The sequence below is a fragment of the Morus notabilis genome, unplaced genomic scaffold (assembly GCF_000414095.1).
Source record: "Morus notabilis unplaced genomic scaffold, ASM41409v2 Scaffold46, whole genome shotgun sequence".
Classification (NCBI taxonomy): domain Eukaryota; kingdom Viridiplantae; phylum Streptophyta; class Magnoliopsida; order Rosales; family Moraceae; genus Morus; species Morus notabilis.
In genome coordinates this window covers 1,028,658-1,045,485 of record NW_010365505.1, presented here as the reverse complement: position 1 = coordinate 1,045,485, position 16,828 = coordinate 1,028,658, and the positions used below count along the sequence as shown (strand labels likewise).

General features: G+C 37.2%; 2 protein-coding genes across 5 annotated transcripts; both read left to right on the top strand.

The window, feature by feature from the left end:
• The first annotated feature begins 1,608 nt into the window (after positions 1-1,608).
• On the top strand, positions 1,609-5,914 carry LOC21408023 (serine/threonine-protein phosphatase PP1 isozyme 2). Of its 3 annotated transcripts, none has more exons than XM_024172351.1 (5): positions 1,609-2,375; positions 3,947-4,506; positions 4,594-4,813; positions 4,967-4,998; positions 5,385-5,914. In XM_024172351.1, exons 1-3 carry the CDS (start codon positions 2,120-2,122, stop codon positions 4,777-4,779), a joined length of 1,002 nt encoding a protein of 333 aa, XP_024028119.1. In that variant the 5' UTR covers positions 1,609-2,119; the 3' UTR covers positions 4,780-4,813; positions 4,967-4,998; positions 5,385-5,914. The 3 variants fall into 3 exon arrangements, with proteins under 3 accessions (XP_024028119.1, XP_024028121.1, XP_024028120.1); XM_024172353.1 differs by having other exon boundaries at positions 1,609-2,321; positions 5,385-5,905; XM_024172352.1 differs by lacking the exon at positions 4,967-4,998 and having other exon boundaries at positions 5,385-5,908.
• Positions 5,915-7,242: 1,328 nt separating this feature from the next.
• On the top strand, positions 7,243-15,919 carry LOC21408022 (DNA-directed RNA polymerase II subunit RPB7). Of its 2 annotated transcripts, XM_010108256.2 has the most exons (6): positions 7,243-7,461; positions 8,239-8,404; positions 8,513-8,563; positions 15,113-15,178; positions 15,273-15,341; positions 15,619-15,919. In XM_010108256.2, exons 1-6 carry the CDS (start codon positions 7,346-7,348, stop codon positions 15,679-15,681), a joined length of 531 nt encoding a protein of 176 aa, XP_010106558.2. In that variant the 5' UTR covers positions 7,243-7,345; the 3' UTR covers positions 15,682-15,919. The 2 variants fall into 2 exon arrangements, with proteins under 2 accessions (XP_010106558.2, XP_024028122.1); XM_024172354.1 differs by lacking the exons at positions 15,113-15,178; positions 15,273-15,341; positions 15,619-15,919 and adding an exon at positions 12,613-13,086.
• Positions 15,920-16,828: the final 909 nt, after the last annotated feature.

Below are 16,828 nucleotides of genomic sequence, written 5' to 3'. Positions count from 1 at the left end.
TTATTTAAAAAAATATTTTATGTTAGTGAATATGGAGTTCACGTATTAAATAATAAATGTAAAAATTAATAAAAAAAATGACATAAAAAGTGATGATAACATTTTTATACTACCATAATTATGGTTGGCTTAACAACATGAAAAAAGTATTATTAAAATAAAATCAAAGCCAATCATTTGAAATATCTTTAAGAAGTCTACAAGTTTTAAACTTTTTATTTCACAGGACAAAAAGTTAAATCACCATGTTTTGAAAGTACTAACTAAATGAATTTTTAACTTTATATTTGTTTAATTTTCTATTAAGATTCTCCCTTAATTCATACACCTATTGCCTTCCTCACTTGCCATTTCTTAGAACTAATGACTATATGCCATTTCTTAGAAGGGTAAAAAATTCACCATTCATAATCGTCCTCCATTTTTCTTGTGTTAAGGATCTTCCACCTAAGTTGGGCTATTCGGCTACTAAGAAGACTTTAGGCTTGAAAATTTACTCTTTGACATGGTAAACTTATGATGAGCATTGCCTTACACCTAAAACTAAGGAGACACTCATTATTTATAGTAGTAAGTGTGTGAAAATAGCATTCCAATCAGTCTATCTAGAGAGGAAAACAAAAGTGAGATTGAGTTTGGAATAGGTTGTGTAGAAACGGAAGCTTTAGTTGTGAACATTAGGGTTAAAAAGAGAACATTGTCATCAACGGATTAAAAAAAAGAAAAAAAAAGATAGCTCTTCCCTTTAAACCTCAGCGGGCACACACCGCCCCAACAAACTAGCCAACCTACCACGCATAATAGAAAGGGGTATGGAGTCGTCCATTGATGATTAAAAAAAAAAAAAACAAAGTAATGTAATCCGTTACAATATAAGAATGACTGGCCTGTTTAGTTCGCTGATTTGAGTTTTTAATTTGAGTTGAGATGTGATTTTATGTGAGAGCTTTTTACTGTAGTAAAAAAATTAGATGTGATTGTTTATGAGAACTTTTTACTGTAACAAAACTCAAATTTTAAACTTGAATCGGTGAAATGAACGGAATAATAGTATATTTCATTTCGTTAGCTAAATGTCCTTATTAAAATAATTTTCTAGATTCCTTACCGCTCACGTACATAAATTATTAGTTTTATAAATTAATGGATTGTGTTAAATCTTAAATTCGTAACACAATGTTAGCCGACAATGAGTTGGTATATATTATATATATTACAAATGAATTGAGGGGATTAGCAAAAAGAATTGAATTGAGTTTTATAATGACTTATTGAGAGTGTTTTCTTTTTTCAAATCAAACCTTAAATTTCCTACTTATTTTGAGGTTTTCCTACTTACATTTCAAACCTTAAAAAATACTACGGTAAGACTTAAAAAAAGAATGACGAAATAAGTATATTTTAAACGGTTAAATTTATATTATAAATAATATATTTTACATATTTTTTAAATCATTTTAATTGTATTTACAATAAAAAAACTTGTATTATCGATGCGAATTCATGCTACAAGTGATTGAGGAAAAGGATATAGGAGGTGAAGATTCATAGATATAGGCACCTCCGCCGCATAGGAATTGCAGTCTACTTTCTCCATTCCATCCCATTTCGACTTCTCCCAAGCAAAGTCCCCATTCCACCTCCATTTATTATTACCTACTGCTATCTCCAAAGTTGTCCTCTTTAGTTTTTTTTTTCCTTTTATTATTTTCCTATGAAATTAATTAATCATTTACTTTTGAATAATTGCGTTTCTTAAAATAGACAAAAAAATAAAAAATAATTAAGCCACATTCTTCCCTCCCCACTTCTCTTTTCCCAAAGCAGCCTTATTCACCCACCCACATACGCCCAAAACCAAAAACAAAAAGAAACCCAAAAAAAAAAAAAAAAACAGAGAGAGTATGAAGGGAAGGAGCCGAAATCGAGCCAGAAGAACAGGAGGAAAATAGAACAGCACCTTCGCTAGCACAATAGCAAAGGTGGGTTCTTTTCCGTTTTGAAAAATTTTTGGTTTTTTATTTTTTGTTTTTGAATTTTTTTTGTGAGGAGAGAGAGAAAGAAGGGGAGAGAGAGAGAGAGAGAGAGAGAGAGAGAGGTGGGAGATCTGTTAATCTGAATGGCACAACAAGGGCAGGGTGGGATAGACCCTGCCGTACTGGACGACATTATCAACAGATTGTTGGAGTTCCGACAAGCTCGGCCGGCGAAGCAGGTTCAGCTCATGGAGAGCGAGATCCGACAGCTCTGTGCCGTTTCCAGAGAAATCTTCCTCCGACAGCCCAATCTTCTCGAGCTCGAAGCCCCCATCAAGATCTGCGGTGCGGTTTATTTTCATTTCCTGTTTCTGGGTCAATCTGGTTTTTCTCAAATTTGTAAGCTTTCCATTGTTAATTTTTTTGTGCTTTTTTGATCGGTTATGGGGTTTTGAGATGTGGGCTTGAATCGAAATGTTTACTTGAAAATGTGGGTGTTTTAGTTAGTTTTTTATTTTTTTCTCCCATTTTGGATTTTTTGGGACATGGGTCTGTCATTTTAAATAAATCGGCTTTATTGAGATTGAGAACTTAGTTGATGAGTGTGAGATGAAAATCAGGATACCAGCATATAGGTTTTTTGCTTTCAGCAAGTGTAAATCAGCATTCTTTATGAATATCGTCTATTGGTTAATTTTGAGGGTTTTTGTGTAAAGGTCGTTGTTGATTGCCATTTATTGTTGTTGTGGAAATTGAATAAGTTTTTCTGATTATATGTTTTGCAAAAGTTATCAATTCATTTCCCCCACCATATTGCCATTTTTTTTCCTTTTGATGATCTATTATGTTCAATTTGTTAAAGAGATATATGTATTCATTTGTACGCGCATTCCGTCAATACCATATGTTCAAATTGTGTAGTATTGTGTTCATCCATTAGTTTATTTCAGACAGTCGTATTGTTACTTTATGATCTTTAAAGGTGGTTCTTGATTGCATATCCATCAAAATCACTGCTTCTGCATGCTATTTGTAGTATGTAAACATAAAACTCTGCTTAGTCACCTGTTTTTCATGGGCTTGGATTATAGGTGTGATTTCTTGATGTTTCTTATGTCACTATATTCTACATTGTAACATGAAGCTTATCAGCATAACAAAACCCAAATCTAGGTGTCTCTTTTTTTTCTTTCCCTTTTAAGTTGTAACTTGTAACTCACAACTTGGCTGTCTCATCTACCTGCCTCTCTCATTTATGACAGTAATGAACACAATATATCATTCCATTGTTCAATTCTTTTTCTATAAGTGTGTGTTTGAGAGTAAATAGGGGAGTGTTTAGTGAATAAAATTGAAATAAATATAACTTTAGAAAACAACTTTGATTGTTCACCTTCAGTATTATGCGACAAACCGAAGTCATGCACTTGATAAAATTGGTAGAGATGCTAGGAACTTTGACGGGTCAAAAGCTGTGAACATGTTTTTTAATAAGTTGTGAAATTGGGAAGATGGTACTATGTAGCGGGTCTAAGGAATGGAACCCTGCATTGCATATCACCCATAGGCCCTCGATTATATGCTTTGATCTTTGCTGTCGCAGTATGACCTTCATATCATCTATTTTCTTTCAAGAAACATATACTTGAAAGAGTCGACTGTATTTTATGCTGATTTGATGTCTCAAAGCTGTTTCTGCATCAACTCTAATGATAGAGTTACATAATATGTTTGCATTTGTCTGCCTGACTTTTTATTTGGAAATTGTGTTTCTGTTGATGCTGTGTTACTCCCTCCTTAGTTTTACAGACGGATGGAACCCAATCATGTTCATGGACCTCCTTAGTTTTGCTTCCTTTTTGGTGCATAATATAATATGATTCAGATCATCATACTTTACAGAGTTGAGTATCACTGACGTATACGTTTTTTTTTTTTCCTTTTCTTATTGTTTTGGGTTTGTCTTCCAGGTGATATTCATGGGCAGTATTCCGATCTCTTGAGGCTTTTTGAATATGGTGGTTTTCCTCCCAATGCTAATTATTTATTCTTGGGGGATTATGTGGACCGTGGCAGACAGAGTTTGGAAACAATTTGCCTATTGCTTGCTTACAAAATTAAGTACCCTGAGAACTTCTTTCTACTAAGAGGAAATCATGAATGTGCCTCAATTAACCGGATTTATGGGTTTTATGATGAGTGTAAACGCCGGTTCAATGTCAGACTTTGGAAGACCTTTACTGACTGTTTTAACTGTCTTCCTGTGGCCGCACTCATAGATGATAAAATATTGTGCATGCACGGCGGCCTTTCTCCTGATTTAACACATTTGGATCAAATTAGGAACATACCTCGTCCAACTGATGTTCCAGATTCTGGTTTGCTTTGTGATTTACTTTGGTCAGATCCTGGTAGAGATGTCAAAGGCTGGGGAATGAATGACCGTGGAGTCTCATACACCTTTGGTTCAGATAAGGTTGCAGAATTTTTAACAAAGCATGATATGGATCTTGTTTGTCGTGCCCATCAGGTTAGTTGCTGATTTTCCGTCACTTTTTTGTTACCCCGCCCCTTTTTTATTGGCTCAAGCAGTTTTATAAGATTCTTACTCTTCCAGGTTGTTGAGGATGGATACGAATTCTTTGCTGATAGACAGCTTGTTACAATATTTTCTGCTCCTAACTACTGTGGTGAGTTTGATAATGCTGGTGCAATGATGAGCGTCGATGAAAGTTTAATGTGCTCTTTCCAAATTCTGAAGCCTGCTGAGAGAAAATCTAGGTTTGGTTCAACAATGGTGTGAAGACTTTAGTCTTGATCCCCTTAGGATTGCTAGTGTAAGTTTCATGCTATTCTTACCTTTACATCAGAATTTGTTGTTTGTCTTATTTCAGTGATGCAACTCGTGTTTTTCGTTTTTTTGTTTTTTGTTTATTTTTTCATTATGTTGAAATCATACCACCTTCTATTCTCCCCTTTGCATTTTGTAGTTTCACAGAACGGACAAGAAACAAAAAGATAGGTATGTTATGCTGATGTTGTGTGCATTTGAGATGGAGTACTGTTTAATCAGATAAATTTTGGTGTTAGTAAAAAGGGAACAGTAATTTATAGTTTGTATTTGTGGTTTGAACGGATAGTTATTGGGACAATTGATGTTTTGTGCCTGCTGATCCATTCCTTTAGGTAGAGTTTATTGTCAAGATTTTTGAAAATTGAGAACTACAAGATAAAGGAGAAAAATCTTTAGAAAATAGAGGAGTTATAGTTAAAACTTTAGCCGGTACAATTGAACTGCTTATGCTCTCTCTATGGCGTTGGAATACCTTCATGCCCCTAGTTAGTTTAGCATTATGCAGTTTCACCACTTTGAAACTTTACTTGCTTATTTTCGATTCATTGATTCAGGATAAAACAGTTGAAGACAAAAGACTGGCTTTGAAGCTCTTCAAACTCGAAAGGAATTGCGAATTGGATATCGTCGTGTCATGTTGAGATGAGTTGTTTGTTCAAATTTTTGTTGTATAATGAACGGAGCTCTGGGACTTCTCGGTTTTAAAAGCTGACTTTTTTTCTAGGGAAGTGGCTAAAAAGGCCTGATTTTACACACTTCTTAAATTAGTACGACTTCCTCACAGATTTATGGTGCTTGCTGTAAATACATTTGATTTGTAAATGACTGCACCTGTAGTCAATGAACAACCTGCCCCTGGGCAAAACGTTTCACTCCTTGGCTTTGATCTCGCGATGAGTGCCTGTGTTGGTCCCTGCATTCAAACATGGATGCCACAGGCTTCCCAGCCATTTTTCTCTGTGCAGATACATAACGGGCACAGACTGACTGGAGCCAGTGTTCAGATTGATCTTTGTCCTAGTTAGATTTCTCTCCCATTTTGTTCATTCTAATTTCTGAGTGTTCTCCGTATGTCATAGGCTATTCCAAAATCACTCAGCATCGATCATGAATTTTAGCGACACCCATTTTGTTCCTTCATCTGTCCTCCTCGTCTCCCAAGTGTTCCGTTCTCCAGAACTCTGAACCTGACCGTAGAAAAGTTTGCCATGGAGAAGTTTATAGCTTGGCATCGTACATAATTCCATCAACCAGTTCTGTTAGATAATTGAGGAGATGTGCTCAAGATGCAGTCGGTTAAGGATTTTTAACAAGTGCAACCTCAGTGTCGTTTTTACGTGTGACAGTAGACTACTGGACTGCAGAGATTTCTTTCGGGGCGTCTAAAATTATTTCCCAAATAATATAAACTAAGAATTGATTTCAAGAAGCAGTTTGAAACAAAAATGTCCGAAAAAGAAAAATAAAATCTACTTTTCTCCCTTAAATAATTGCAATTTTGACCCTAAGAAATATTTGTTGTTTTACTTTGTCTCCCTAAACTTTTGAATGTCGCACTAATGGCTCTCGAGCTTTACAATCATTGCACTTATGGTCTTTCTGTTATAAAACCGTTAAAAAAAAGATGGAATAAGCATGAGGTGCACGTGATGCTTTTGATGTGGGTAATTTAGTAAAATTAACAAAGAATTAATTTAATTTCGGCCCCTGAGAAATAATGGTGTTTCACTTTGTCCCTAAACATAATCTCAAAACTATATAAATAATACACTTTCAGTCCCTCTTTAATTTTAACATCCTGTACATTCTATTTTTCTATAAACTCAAAATAGAAAGTACAAAAATGTAAAACAATCCCTTTAAAATTGAAGGCATGTGAGTTACCTGGGTTATTTCATCCACAATTTACAAAATAGTGACCAAATGACCATCTCTCTCAAATTTTTATAAAAAAGAGGGTAGTCGAAATGTAAAACCTTCAAAATAAATGGACAAAATAAAACAAAATGAATTCCTAAAGGGTTATTTTTGAAAGAATAAAATGTACTGTTACACTCTATACTAGTTTTACACGCCGGATAATTGCACTTGAAATCCAATAATTAACGAATATTATCACATTAACGGTTTAAAACACAAGATATGCTCATAAAAGGCAAAGATCATTGATTTTTAAACCATATCACTGGTAAATCTTGCGTCTCTAACTGTCAATTTAATAGCGTCGTCATCACCTATTAGACTTAATTGTACTTGATTTTAAAATTCAGAGTGTATTTTTTCAAAAGTATGGGGCTTATTATGTAAAAAAAGGAATAGTTTAGGGTGCAACATGCAATTTACTCTTTTTTTTAAAAAAAAAACGATGTTTAGTTCAATAAAACAATTACAAAACAATTTCGGAATCTCCATCTTGGCTGTCCTGCAGTTGCGTAGCCAAATTCTCTTCTTTGACCGGTAAAGGAATAGGAATCAGAGAAACAGAAGAGAAATTAGCATCAAAGGAAAGGTAGAGATGTTCTTCCACATAGTACTGGAGAGGAATATACAGCTTCACCCGCGCCACTTTGGCCGCAACCTCCGAGATAATATCGTCTCCAAGCTCATGAAAGGTGTCGAGGGCACTTGCAGGTTTCCCTTTCTCTCTCCTTCTTTTCAATCTGTTTGGCTGCCTAGAAAACCGAGGGAAAATAGGAATTGCGGGATGCCTTTTGGTCATCTCTTATGACTGTTTATTTATCTGCCGATCTTCTTGAAACCCTAGAGTTTATCTGCTGATTTTCTTGTCGCGGATTTTACCTTCAATTTGACTTAACTCGGTTGTTTTTCCTAGGGAACAATTAGTTTGGCTGGTAAAACAAAGAAAATGGAGATGAAATATTTATTGTTGGAATCTATACGCATTGTTTTAGTTTCTTTTAGAGTTTTGGATCGATGTGGAATGAGAATTTGAACGTGGAAAGGTCGGTTTTTGAGGATTTATGGCTTACTAAGATTGAATAATGAGAAGTTAAAATACTATTGGTGCTTTGTTGTTGGCACCATTTTGATTATAGTCTTCAGTAAATAAAAGTTTTTCGAAGTTCATGTTTTGGTCTTAAAGAACCAAGAGGGCATAGAGATCAGTGATTTATTTTTATTTTTATTTTTATTTTCAGAATTTTGATTGCCCAAGTTAGTTTTTCGATATGTAAGGTGCCATGTTTCGTCTACTTTCTCCCATTCATGATCCAGTAATTTTTTTTTTTTGGTATCAATCCTTGGATCTGGAATTGTGTTCATACACCGTAAAATACCCGAAAAGATGGGGACAATGTCTTCACTCCTAAAGACAATTTTGGAAAGAGGAGAAGTTATTTTCCTATCACTTGTAACATTTTTTTTTTTTTTTTTTTTTTTTTTTTGCAGTGGACGACATGGTTTCGTCGTGGCAATAACGGGCATTGAGAACATTGGAAAAGGACTCATTCGTGATGGTACAGGATTCGTGACATTTCCAGTGAAGTATCAGTGTGTTGTCTTTAGACCGTTTAAAGGAGAGATATTAGAAGCGGTTGTTTCCATGGTAAACAAGGTATTGTATGTTGTTCTTTGTTGCTAACAACTTGCTCCTTTTTAATGTTATGAATCTACATTTTTCAAAAGATGGTGGCATGGCGGAATGATATATGTTGATTTACAGATGGGATTTTTTGCTGAAGCTGGACCAGTTCAAATTTTTGTTTCGAACCATGTAAGTTTAATTCCTCATTTTCTTTTGTGTGTGTCGGTTGAATAATATTCCTTCTTTTTGTTTTTGCTATCGTGGAAGATCTCGCATTTCTTGCACTTCCTACTCTAGAATAATCTGTGACTTTCATGGCCTTATCTTCTTGTGTGGCGTTCCCTTACAGCCTACCCTTATATCTCCTGCCTCTTATACTTGTGATTCCAGCAACAGGAATGAACTATGGGTGTATTTTTGTGTCAAGAAATTCCATATGTTTATCACACTTTTTAGTGATGCTGCAGAATCAGTTTTGCTTTTATTTTAAGTCATTATTTTGTTTGTTCTTTTAAATTCTCAGATACTCTGTGACTTCGTGAGAGTTCCTATTCTACTCTTCTATTTTTATTTTACATTTCTTCTGAATATGCTTTTATGCACCAAGTGTCTTGCAATTTGTTATGTTTCTGTAACGCCCCTAACGCTAAACCGGTCTAAGACCGAATTTAGCGAAGTAGTACTACTTAAAACATACTTTCTATACTTAAAACAATATTATTCTTAAAATGCGGAAACTTGTGGTTGATTTCATCACAAAATTTTTCTAAGGTTTTTGAACAAAATAAGTCAGTGTGCAAAATGATTACAATCACAAATCTTGGGTCTGGACGAGAGAGAGGTTGGATCTGGACGAGAGAGAGAGAGATGGATGAGATAGGTGGGTGAGAGAAATGGTCGAGAGAGAGAGATGGATGAGATGGTGGGTGAGAGAAATGGACGAGAGAGAGGTTTCCCATGAATATTACTTTCCTGGGAAAGTAAATAACACCCTGTTGGGTGGGTTTAGGATTACCCCAAAATGTGGTAATGTGAAACCCATGGACTTCACTTTCCTGTGTTTTAAAAAAGTCTAATAATTGTACCAAACATGGGAATATGAAAGATTCCCATTACCACCCCTATGATTACCCCATACCAAACGCCCCCTAAAGGTTTTTGAACAAAATAAGTCAGTGCGCAAAATAATTACAATCACAAATCTTAGACATTAAACAGTTATTCAAAAGCGACATAGTAACAAAAAAAAAACATTTTGAGCCCATCTATTGTTTGGAAGTACATATAAGCAAGATGCCAGATGTAGGACTTGGAGTACTCAGCCAACCTTGGAAATCATTTTTTTTACTCTTCGGTAATAACATCATATGCATCACAAGGTAAAACTAATGAGCAAAAACTAGTTAGTAGATTTCAAATAAAGTAAGTATTTAAAATTTCCGTGGCTAAAATCTCTTTGTTAAACATTGTTCATAAATTTTCATACTTATTCTTAGTTTAGGTATGATACAGAACTTCGGTTCTAAGTAAGTCTCTCTATACAGGACAGTTAGGAACCCGAAAATCTATGCTTCATTTACAATACTAGAAATGGAAAATTACAAGATAGATGGGCGGTTTTGAGGACCTCCGACCTCCAAAATAGTGCACAGCACTAGACACTCTCTACAAATCTGATTATCCCCCCTAGCAACTAAAACCCCCCTATTTATACTCTCTTTAAGACTATTGAAAAAGACTTCTAAATATTAGGTTCCTAACATTACCCCTGTCCCAAAGAATCACCTCCTCAAGGTGAAAATCAAGAAATAAAATTAAAAAATAACATCTAAATGATTAAGAACAAAAGGCTTTGTTAATTCATTGATTTGAGTTCCCAAATTGATGTTGTTCTCGTAAGTCATGTCTTCAAATTAGAGCCAATCAATTACTTCTCCATTTTCTTTGTATCTTGAAAAGCAACCACAGAGTCTATTAATTCATTTGAAACTCTTTGCGCAAGCTCATCAATGGTCACAAAAAATATTGACAAATCGATCCTCACTAAGGGAGTTTCCTTCTTAGCCAACTAGGACATCAACCTTTCAGCCTCACTCTCACCAATTTCTTCATACCCAGCTACAATCGTACCATTCCTAACCCCAAACGTGTTAAAGTTTGACTGCCATTGCACCAGAATCAGGCCAATTAACGTTGTAATTACAAGGCTCAACCTCAAAATTGACTCTGCCCATACCAAAAACATTAGACCCAGCCCACTTCCGAATAGAATTTCGGGATTCAGCCCCAAAATCGCTGGATTTCGCGTCGGAATTCCACGTCCCATCATCTCGCCAGAGCTAGCCCCAATGGCGTCAAAATCACAAAACCTAGCCTTAAAGGCGTCGGAATTCATGGGTCCCACTCCAATTCCGCCAGAATTTGCCTCCGTGGCACTGGAACCAGCCCCTTTCACGCCGGAATTGCGAAGCCCAGCCAAACCGGGCCGGAATCAGCCCCAACCTCACCGGAAACACCCTCAACAGCGTCAGAATCATGAGACCCGCTCCAAATTTGGCCGGAATTTTCGAAAACAACACCAATCTAACCAGGATCAGCCTTAATGGAGTTGGAATTGTGGGACTCCACTACAATCCCCCTGTAAACTGCCTCTGCAGCACCGGAATCAACCCCTTTCACGCCGGAATCGTGAGGCCCTATCCAAACAACAGCCAAATCGTCGAGCCCAGCCTCCGTCGCGCCAGAATCTGTCTCTGTAGCACCGGAACCAGCCCTTTTCACGCCGGAATCGCGAGGCCCGGTCCAAACCGGTCCGGAATCAGCCCCAACCGCGACCCAATCAGGGCTGGGTTCCCTATTCGGAGGGTACCCATGCCGTCCCAGCCTCGGAGCAAGCCTCTCCTCCTCTAACTCCGGCTCCCACTCCACTTCCCGTCGCCGACCAAGCTCCGCCGCCCTCTCCCGACGGTCGCGACCTCCTTCTGCCCTCCTCCCGTCGTCGAACAAACCCTCGCGCTGCAGATCCGGACCTCCCAGCCCCAGATCGCGACGGATCTTGCGCTCCTCCATGAGACCCACGTCTCTCCGGCATCGGAACTCCCTCTTGCGGCCTCGATCTTCGCGAATTGGCGCTTCCCGGCGAAGATCCGCCCGATTTGGCACCTCCACTCTGCCTAGGTCGATGCGATCTGGGCTCTCCTCGCCCTGAGGCGCGCGATGTCACCTCTCCCCGTCCCGTCGTTCACCGTCGCGACCCAACTCGGCCTCTCCGGCCATCAGCCGCGCCACCAGCAGTGCCTCCATCCTCCGCAGAGCCGCCTGCAAGTCACCCATCTAGGTCCGAATCTTCCCCACTTGGTCCCGGAGTTCCCCCATACTCCCTCCAGAGACCTTGTGATTAGCTCTTAGAGCGGCCCTAAGTTTCTCTTTCAACTCAAAGAGCTCCGTGGATCGTAGATGCTCTGATATCATTGTTAGGAACCTGAAAATCTATGCTTCATTAACAATACTAGAAATGGAAAATTACAAGATAGAAGGGCGGTTTCGAGAACCTCCGACCTCTAAAATAGTGCACAGCACTAGACACTCTCTACAAATCTGATTATCCCCCCTAGCAACTAAAACCCCCCTATTTATACTCTCCTTAAGACTATTGAAAAAGGGTTGAGTCCCACATTGCTAAAGTATGGGCTTAGCATGTGGGTTTATAACCACTTGGGCACCCTCTCCCTACAAGCTAGCTTTTGAGGATGAGTTTTACCCAAGGGTTATAACAATTGGTATCAGAGCATGCTCCTCCTCAAGCCCACGTTGCGGAAGGGGCGACCTAGGGAGGGGCAAAGGGGGCCATCCAGAGTAGGCCGCCGTGGACGTCAGTGTCGGAAGCGTGGTGGTATGTTAGGATCCTGGTTGAGTCCCACATTGCTAAAGTATGAGCTTAGCATGTGGGTTTATAACCACTTGGACACCCTCTCCCTACAAGCTAGCTTTTGGGGATGAGTTCTACCTAAGGGTTATAACAATTCGTTATTTCGCCATTAATGGCGTGGAGAATTCTGGTAAACTCGGCTGTAACTTGGGAGGTTGTGGGGTTCCTCGAAAATCCCTCTCTACCTTTATTTTTCATGTATTTTCCATTCTTGCTAATCGGGAGCCTTGTTTGAGCTCATTGAAGTTAGAAAGTTGATTAATATTCAATAAAACGGACTACCAGTTGAATTATGCTCCTATTCTTGTAGGTTTACTACTCTTTTGAGTCCAGGATCCTAACAATTTGGTATCAGAGTCTTGATCCATGGCTCAAGGTACACCGGCGAACAATACCACAGAGCGCATCTCTAGCTTAGAGGGAAGTCTCGAGGCGATCAGAGATACGGTTCAGTTGATGAGAGCTATAGTGGACCATGTTCCTCAATTACAAGAGGACGTCGTGGCCTTGGGAACCCGGATCGAGGGCATTCAAGGGTCACTCCACCGACTGGAGACCATGCTTGGTCGCCGCCTGGAAGCCTAGTTGCCGGTACCACCATGGCGGGAGCAAGGGCGCGACCGTGAGCGAGGGAGACAAAACGACTTGCCAGATCGAGTCCGCGGCAGGAACGATCACCGGGGAAGGAGACTGGAGCTGCCGATATTCCAAGGGGAAGATCCATACGGGTGGGTGTTCCGCGCGGAGCGTTATGTCGCCATTAACGGCGTGGAGAATTCTGGTAACTCGGCTGTAAGCTTGGGAGGTTGTGGGGTTCCTCGAAAATTCCTATCTTTATTTTTCCTGTATTTTCCATTCTTGCTAATCGGGAGCCTTGTTTGAGCTCATTGAAGTTAGAAAGTTGATTAATATTCAATAAAACAGACTTCCAGTTGAATTATGTTCCTATTCTTACCCAGCCTCTCATCCATATACCATACCATAAAATCTCTTAAAACATAAAAACATAATAAGCAAACATCATAATCTCTTTCAAAATAATTAATCATGAATACTCTTTGAACATAATCATATAAGAATTTCATAAGAGAATAAACTTGCATAATCACAATTCTAAACAAGTTATTTTGTCAAATAGGTCTTGTGATGCAGTTTTGAAAATGCTTTTAACTATACTTGAATTTCGATCACCACTTTGCAAGCACAAACTAGTTGGTTGTGGGGAGTCTTCAATGTGCTAATTAACCTTTAAAAATCATAGCTTTCAAAAATCACATTCATATAATCATTTAACAAAACACATAACTGCGCATTGTTACGAAAATATTCATAACAAATTCATCAAAACTCAAAATATTATGAGACCAGTGGCAAATAAAGGTAGACTCAAAACCCTCTTTTTAGAACTACTACATGATAGGTTTCAGATTTTTCAAACTAACCAAAAACAGCCCGAAATCCGGATTGAAGTATAATCTCGTCAGGAAAATGACAATTTTTTAGCTGAACTTATAAAATTCATAACTAAATGTAGAAAAATCCGTTTAGAGTGATTAAAATACTCACGTAAAGCGTGAGATGTATAATTTAATAGAAAAATATAAGATCAGTCAAAATCATAAATATATATAGCACGAAAACAGAATTTACATAAGCTGTACAGAGGACTTATATTTGAACATTTCATCAAATACTTAGCATGCAGATCTTAATCTTTAATGACCCACTCTCAAATACATGAATCATCATCCTAATAAGAGTTTATCTTCAAATAATCATCAATAATATCAAGCTAAAATTATTAATTTCACCCAGAAACCAATATTTGAACCAAAACCTCAAGAAATTCATTTTTAAGGGTCTACAACTAACATGCATGATAAGTCACATCAAAAATCTGAATCTCAAGTAGGATTTCAACATCTTAATCTCTGAAATCTTAGTTTCTAACATAAGAAAAAAGTTGCATCAAAGAAAAACTTGTTCCCAAGTGAATAGAAGCTCAAAACCTTGATGGTTAATTTTTGTTCTAGGTTGAAAAACGAGTTGAAATGGACTGCTTGAGTTTTTAGCTCATTCTCTCTTGAAAACCTAGGTTTGATTATGAGTTTTGGGTGAGAAAAGGAGTGAGAGGAGAGAAGAAAATGTTATGGTCGGAGTTCTAGGCTTTTTTGCTGAAATAGACTCAAAAATGAAGTCTAAACATGATAGAAACCAAGCAAAAGTAAAGTGACCTTATAGTAGGACAAATGTCTAAGTTTTTCTAAGCCTCTAATAGCTGCCATAACCTCATAAAATCAGCTCTAAAGTCTCTATTTTTCTTCTTCAATTAGGTGCCTAAAGCTCACTCAATTTGCTAACATAGCCTTCTCTCACAAAAACTCAAAATAGCAGTTAAGTCCTCAACACATTTACATAAAACCATATAATAAAAATATAAAATAATAATTCATCATTAAATCAATCATAATAGAGGTAAAATATCATATCAAATAATCATAATAAATATCATTTTTTCTTCATAAGTTTAGCACATTGAGTTCCTATATCGAGTTAGTTGCACTGCACATTAAAACTGAAAACTTGATTAGCAAAGCTATAAGTTTAATAAAATCATATGATAGCTATAATAATAAAATATAATGCCAACAAATAACTTTGAGATAAATGGTAAATGTGATGCATGATTTTAATTTACTAAATTTATTTATTATTGACTTAAAGCTTAATTAAATCTCGGGCATTACAATTTCTTTTATCCTTATGAGCTTGATATAGAGATTTACTTACTTTTTTGACATTTTCTCTAGTTGATACCCGATGATATGGAGTTCCAATCCGGAGATATGCCAAACTACACAACTTCAGATGGATCAGTACGTTCCAGTTTTATCTTACGATGAAAACTGAAATAGTTTTTATCAATTCTAGTTCAGAATGGTATGCATGAACTGATTTCTGGTCTTGCAGGTTAAGATACAGAAGGACAGTGAAGTGAGATTAAAGATTATTGGGACTAGAGTTGATGCTACAGAAATTGTATGCCTGTTTATATCTTGTCAAGAAGTTTCCTTTTTTTTGTTAAGATTCAGCCTATGATTAATCTAGTTTGGAAGAAAAGGAAATTTTCTGCTTCTGAAATATCTGAGACAGATAGTGTATAACATGGAAACAAATGAAGTATGCAATTCTTTTATATCACTGGGAGACTTATTGCTTTGAATTAGCTATACTGGTTATATTATTCTAAACTTAAAATCCTTGCTTTTAACATGTTTCTATTTTTTATTTGTTTCTTTTTGTTTTGTTTTTGCAGTTTTGCATCGGAACGATAAAAGATGATTTCTTGGGTGTGATAAATGATCCTGCAGCAGCTTAGTTGACTGTAAAGTATCATCTCTTTTAGCTCCTGTTTTAGAGTTTGAGTAGGTAAATGTGCTCTGTGTTGCACTACAAGGTGGAAAAAACTTGTCTGCTGAATTTTCAATTTTGTCTGCTGTTCCCTTGCCTCTTAGTAAAGTCTTTGCTAAAACTCCTGTCACTTGTTTGTCCTCAATGACCGTTATGTAACCTGTTAATTATACTCCTTATAAAATCCGTGCTCAAGTCTATGTTCATGTGTGCCCCCGTCGACAGGTATACCTTGATTATGTGCATTTGCCCCCAGATACTTAACTATGATAGCCATAAGACATTTGCATTGTTTGAAAATAATATTACTTTCTGGCATTGAAGTCACTGAAAGCTAAAGGTGAGTTCATCTACCCTTGAAGCATAGCCCGAAAGCCGGACCTAATCCATGGATCCTTCGGTGAGATATTTGGCAAAGATCCGACCCCAATGTATCGAATTTTGAGTATTTGAGTCATATTTTTGCCACTATGGGTCTTGCGATGGGACTCCATAACTGCTACACGATTAGAGCTGAAGTGGACGCACATTGGTTAAACAGTTTTGTGGCTGCAGTTTTTTGGTGCTCATCTCCCGTAGGCCGTAGCAAACAATTCCGAGATCAAGCTACATAATCTTCGAAAAGATTTTGGTAAATGTTGGTTATGATAACAATGAATAAAAAGAAAGAACAAGCCACTGTTGGAGGAGACTTGTGCGTCCACGCATAATAATTACAGAAATTAACGTCAAACAGCATTGGAAACTTTAAGAAAGATAAAAATGTTATTCTTCACCCCATAGAAAAATGTTGGAAACTCTCAAAACAAATCGCTATCTAAACCAAATTAAAAAGAAGAGTTACCAAACCAAATTAATTAAAAGTAAAAACTAAACGGTCCTGACTGATTTGATTTAGTTCACTTATTAGTTTTCCCGGTTTCTTGGTTTTTATTTCTAAACACCCTTTATTTTCGGTGGCAATGATCACCAAAGCTGGTGAGGTGGTGTGCTCAACTCTAACTGCAGGAATCATTTTTCGTCTAATGGCGATTACCACAGTGGATAATACCTCGTATCTTTATAAGTTATAACCAGTGTTGATTAATAGATTTACTAGGAGTTCTCTGTAGACC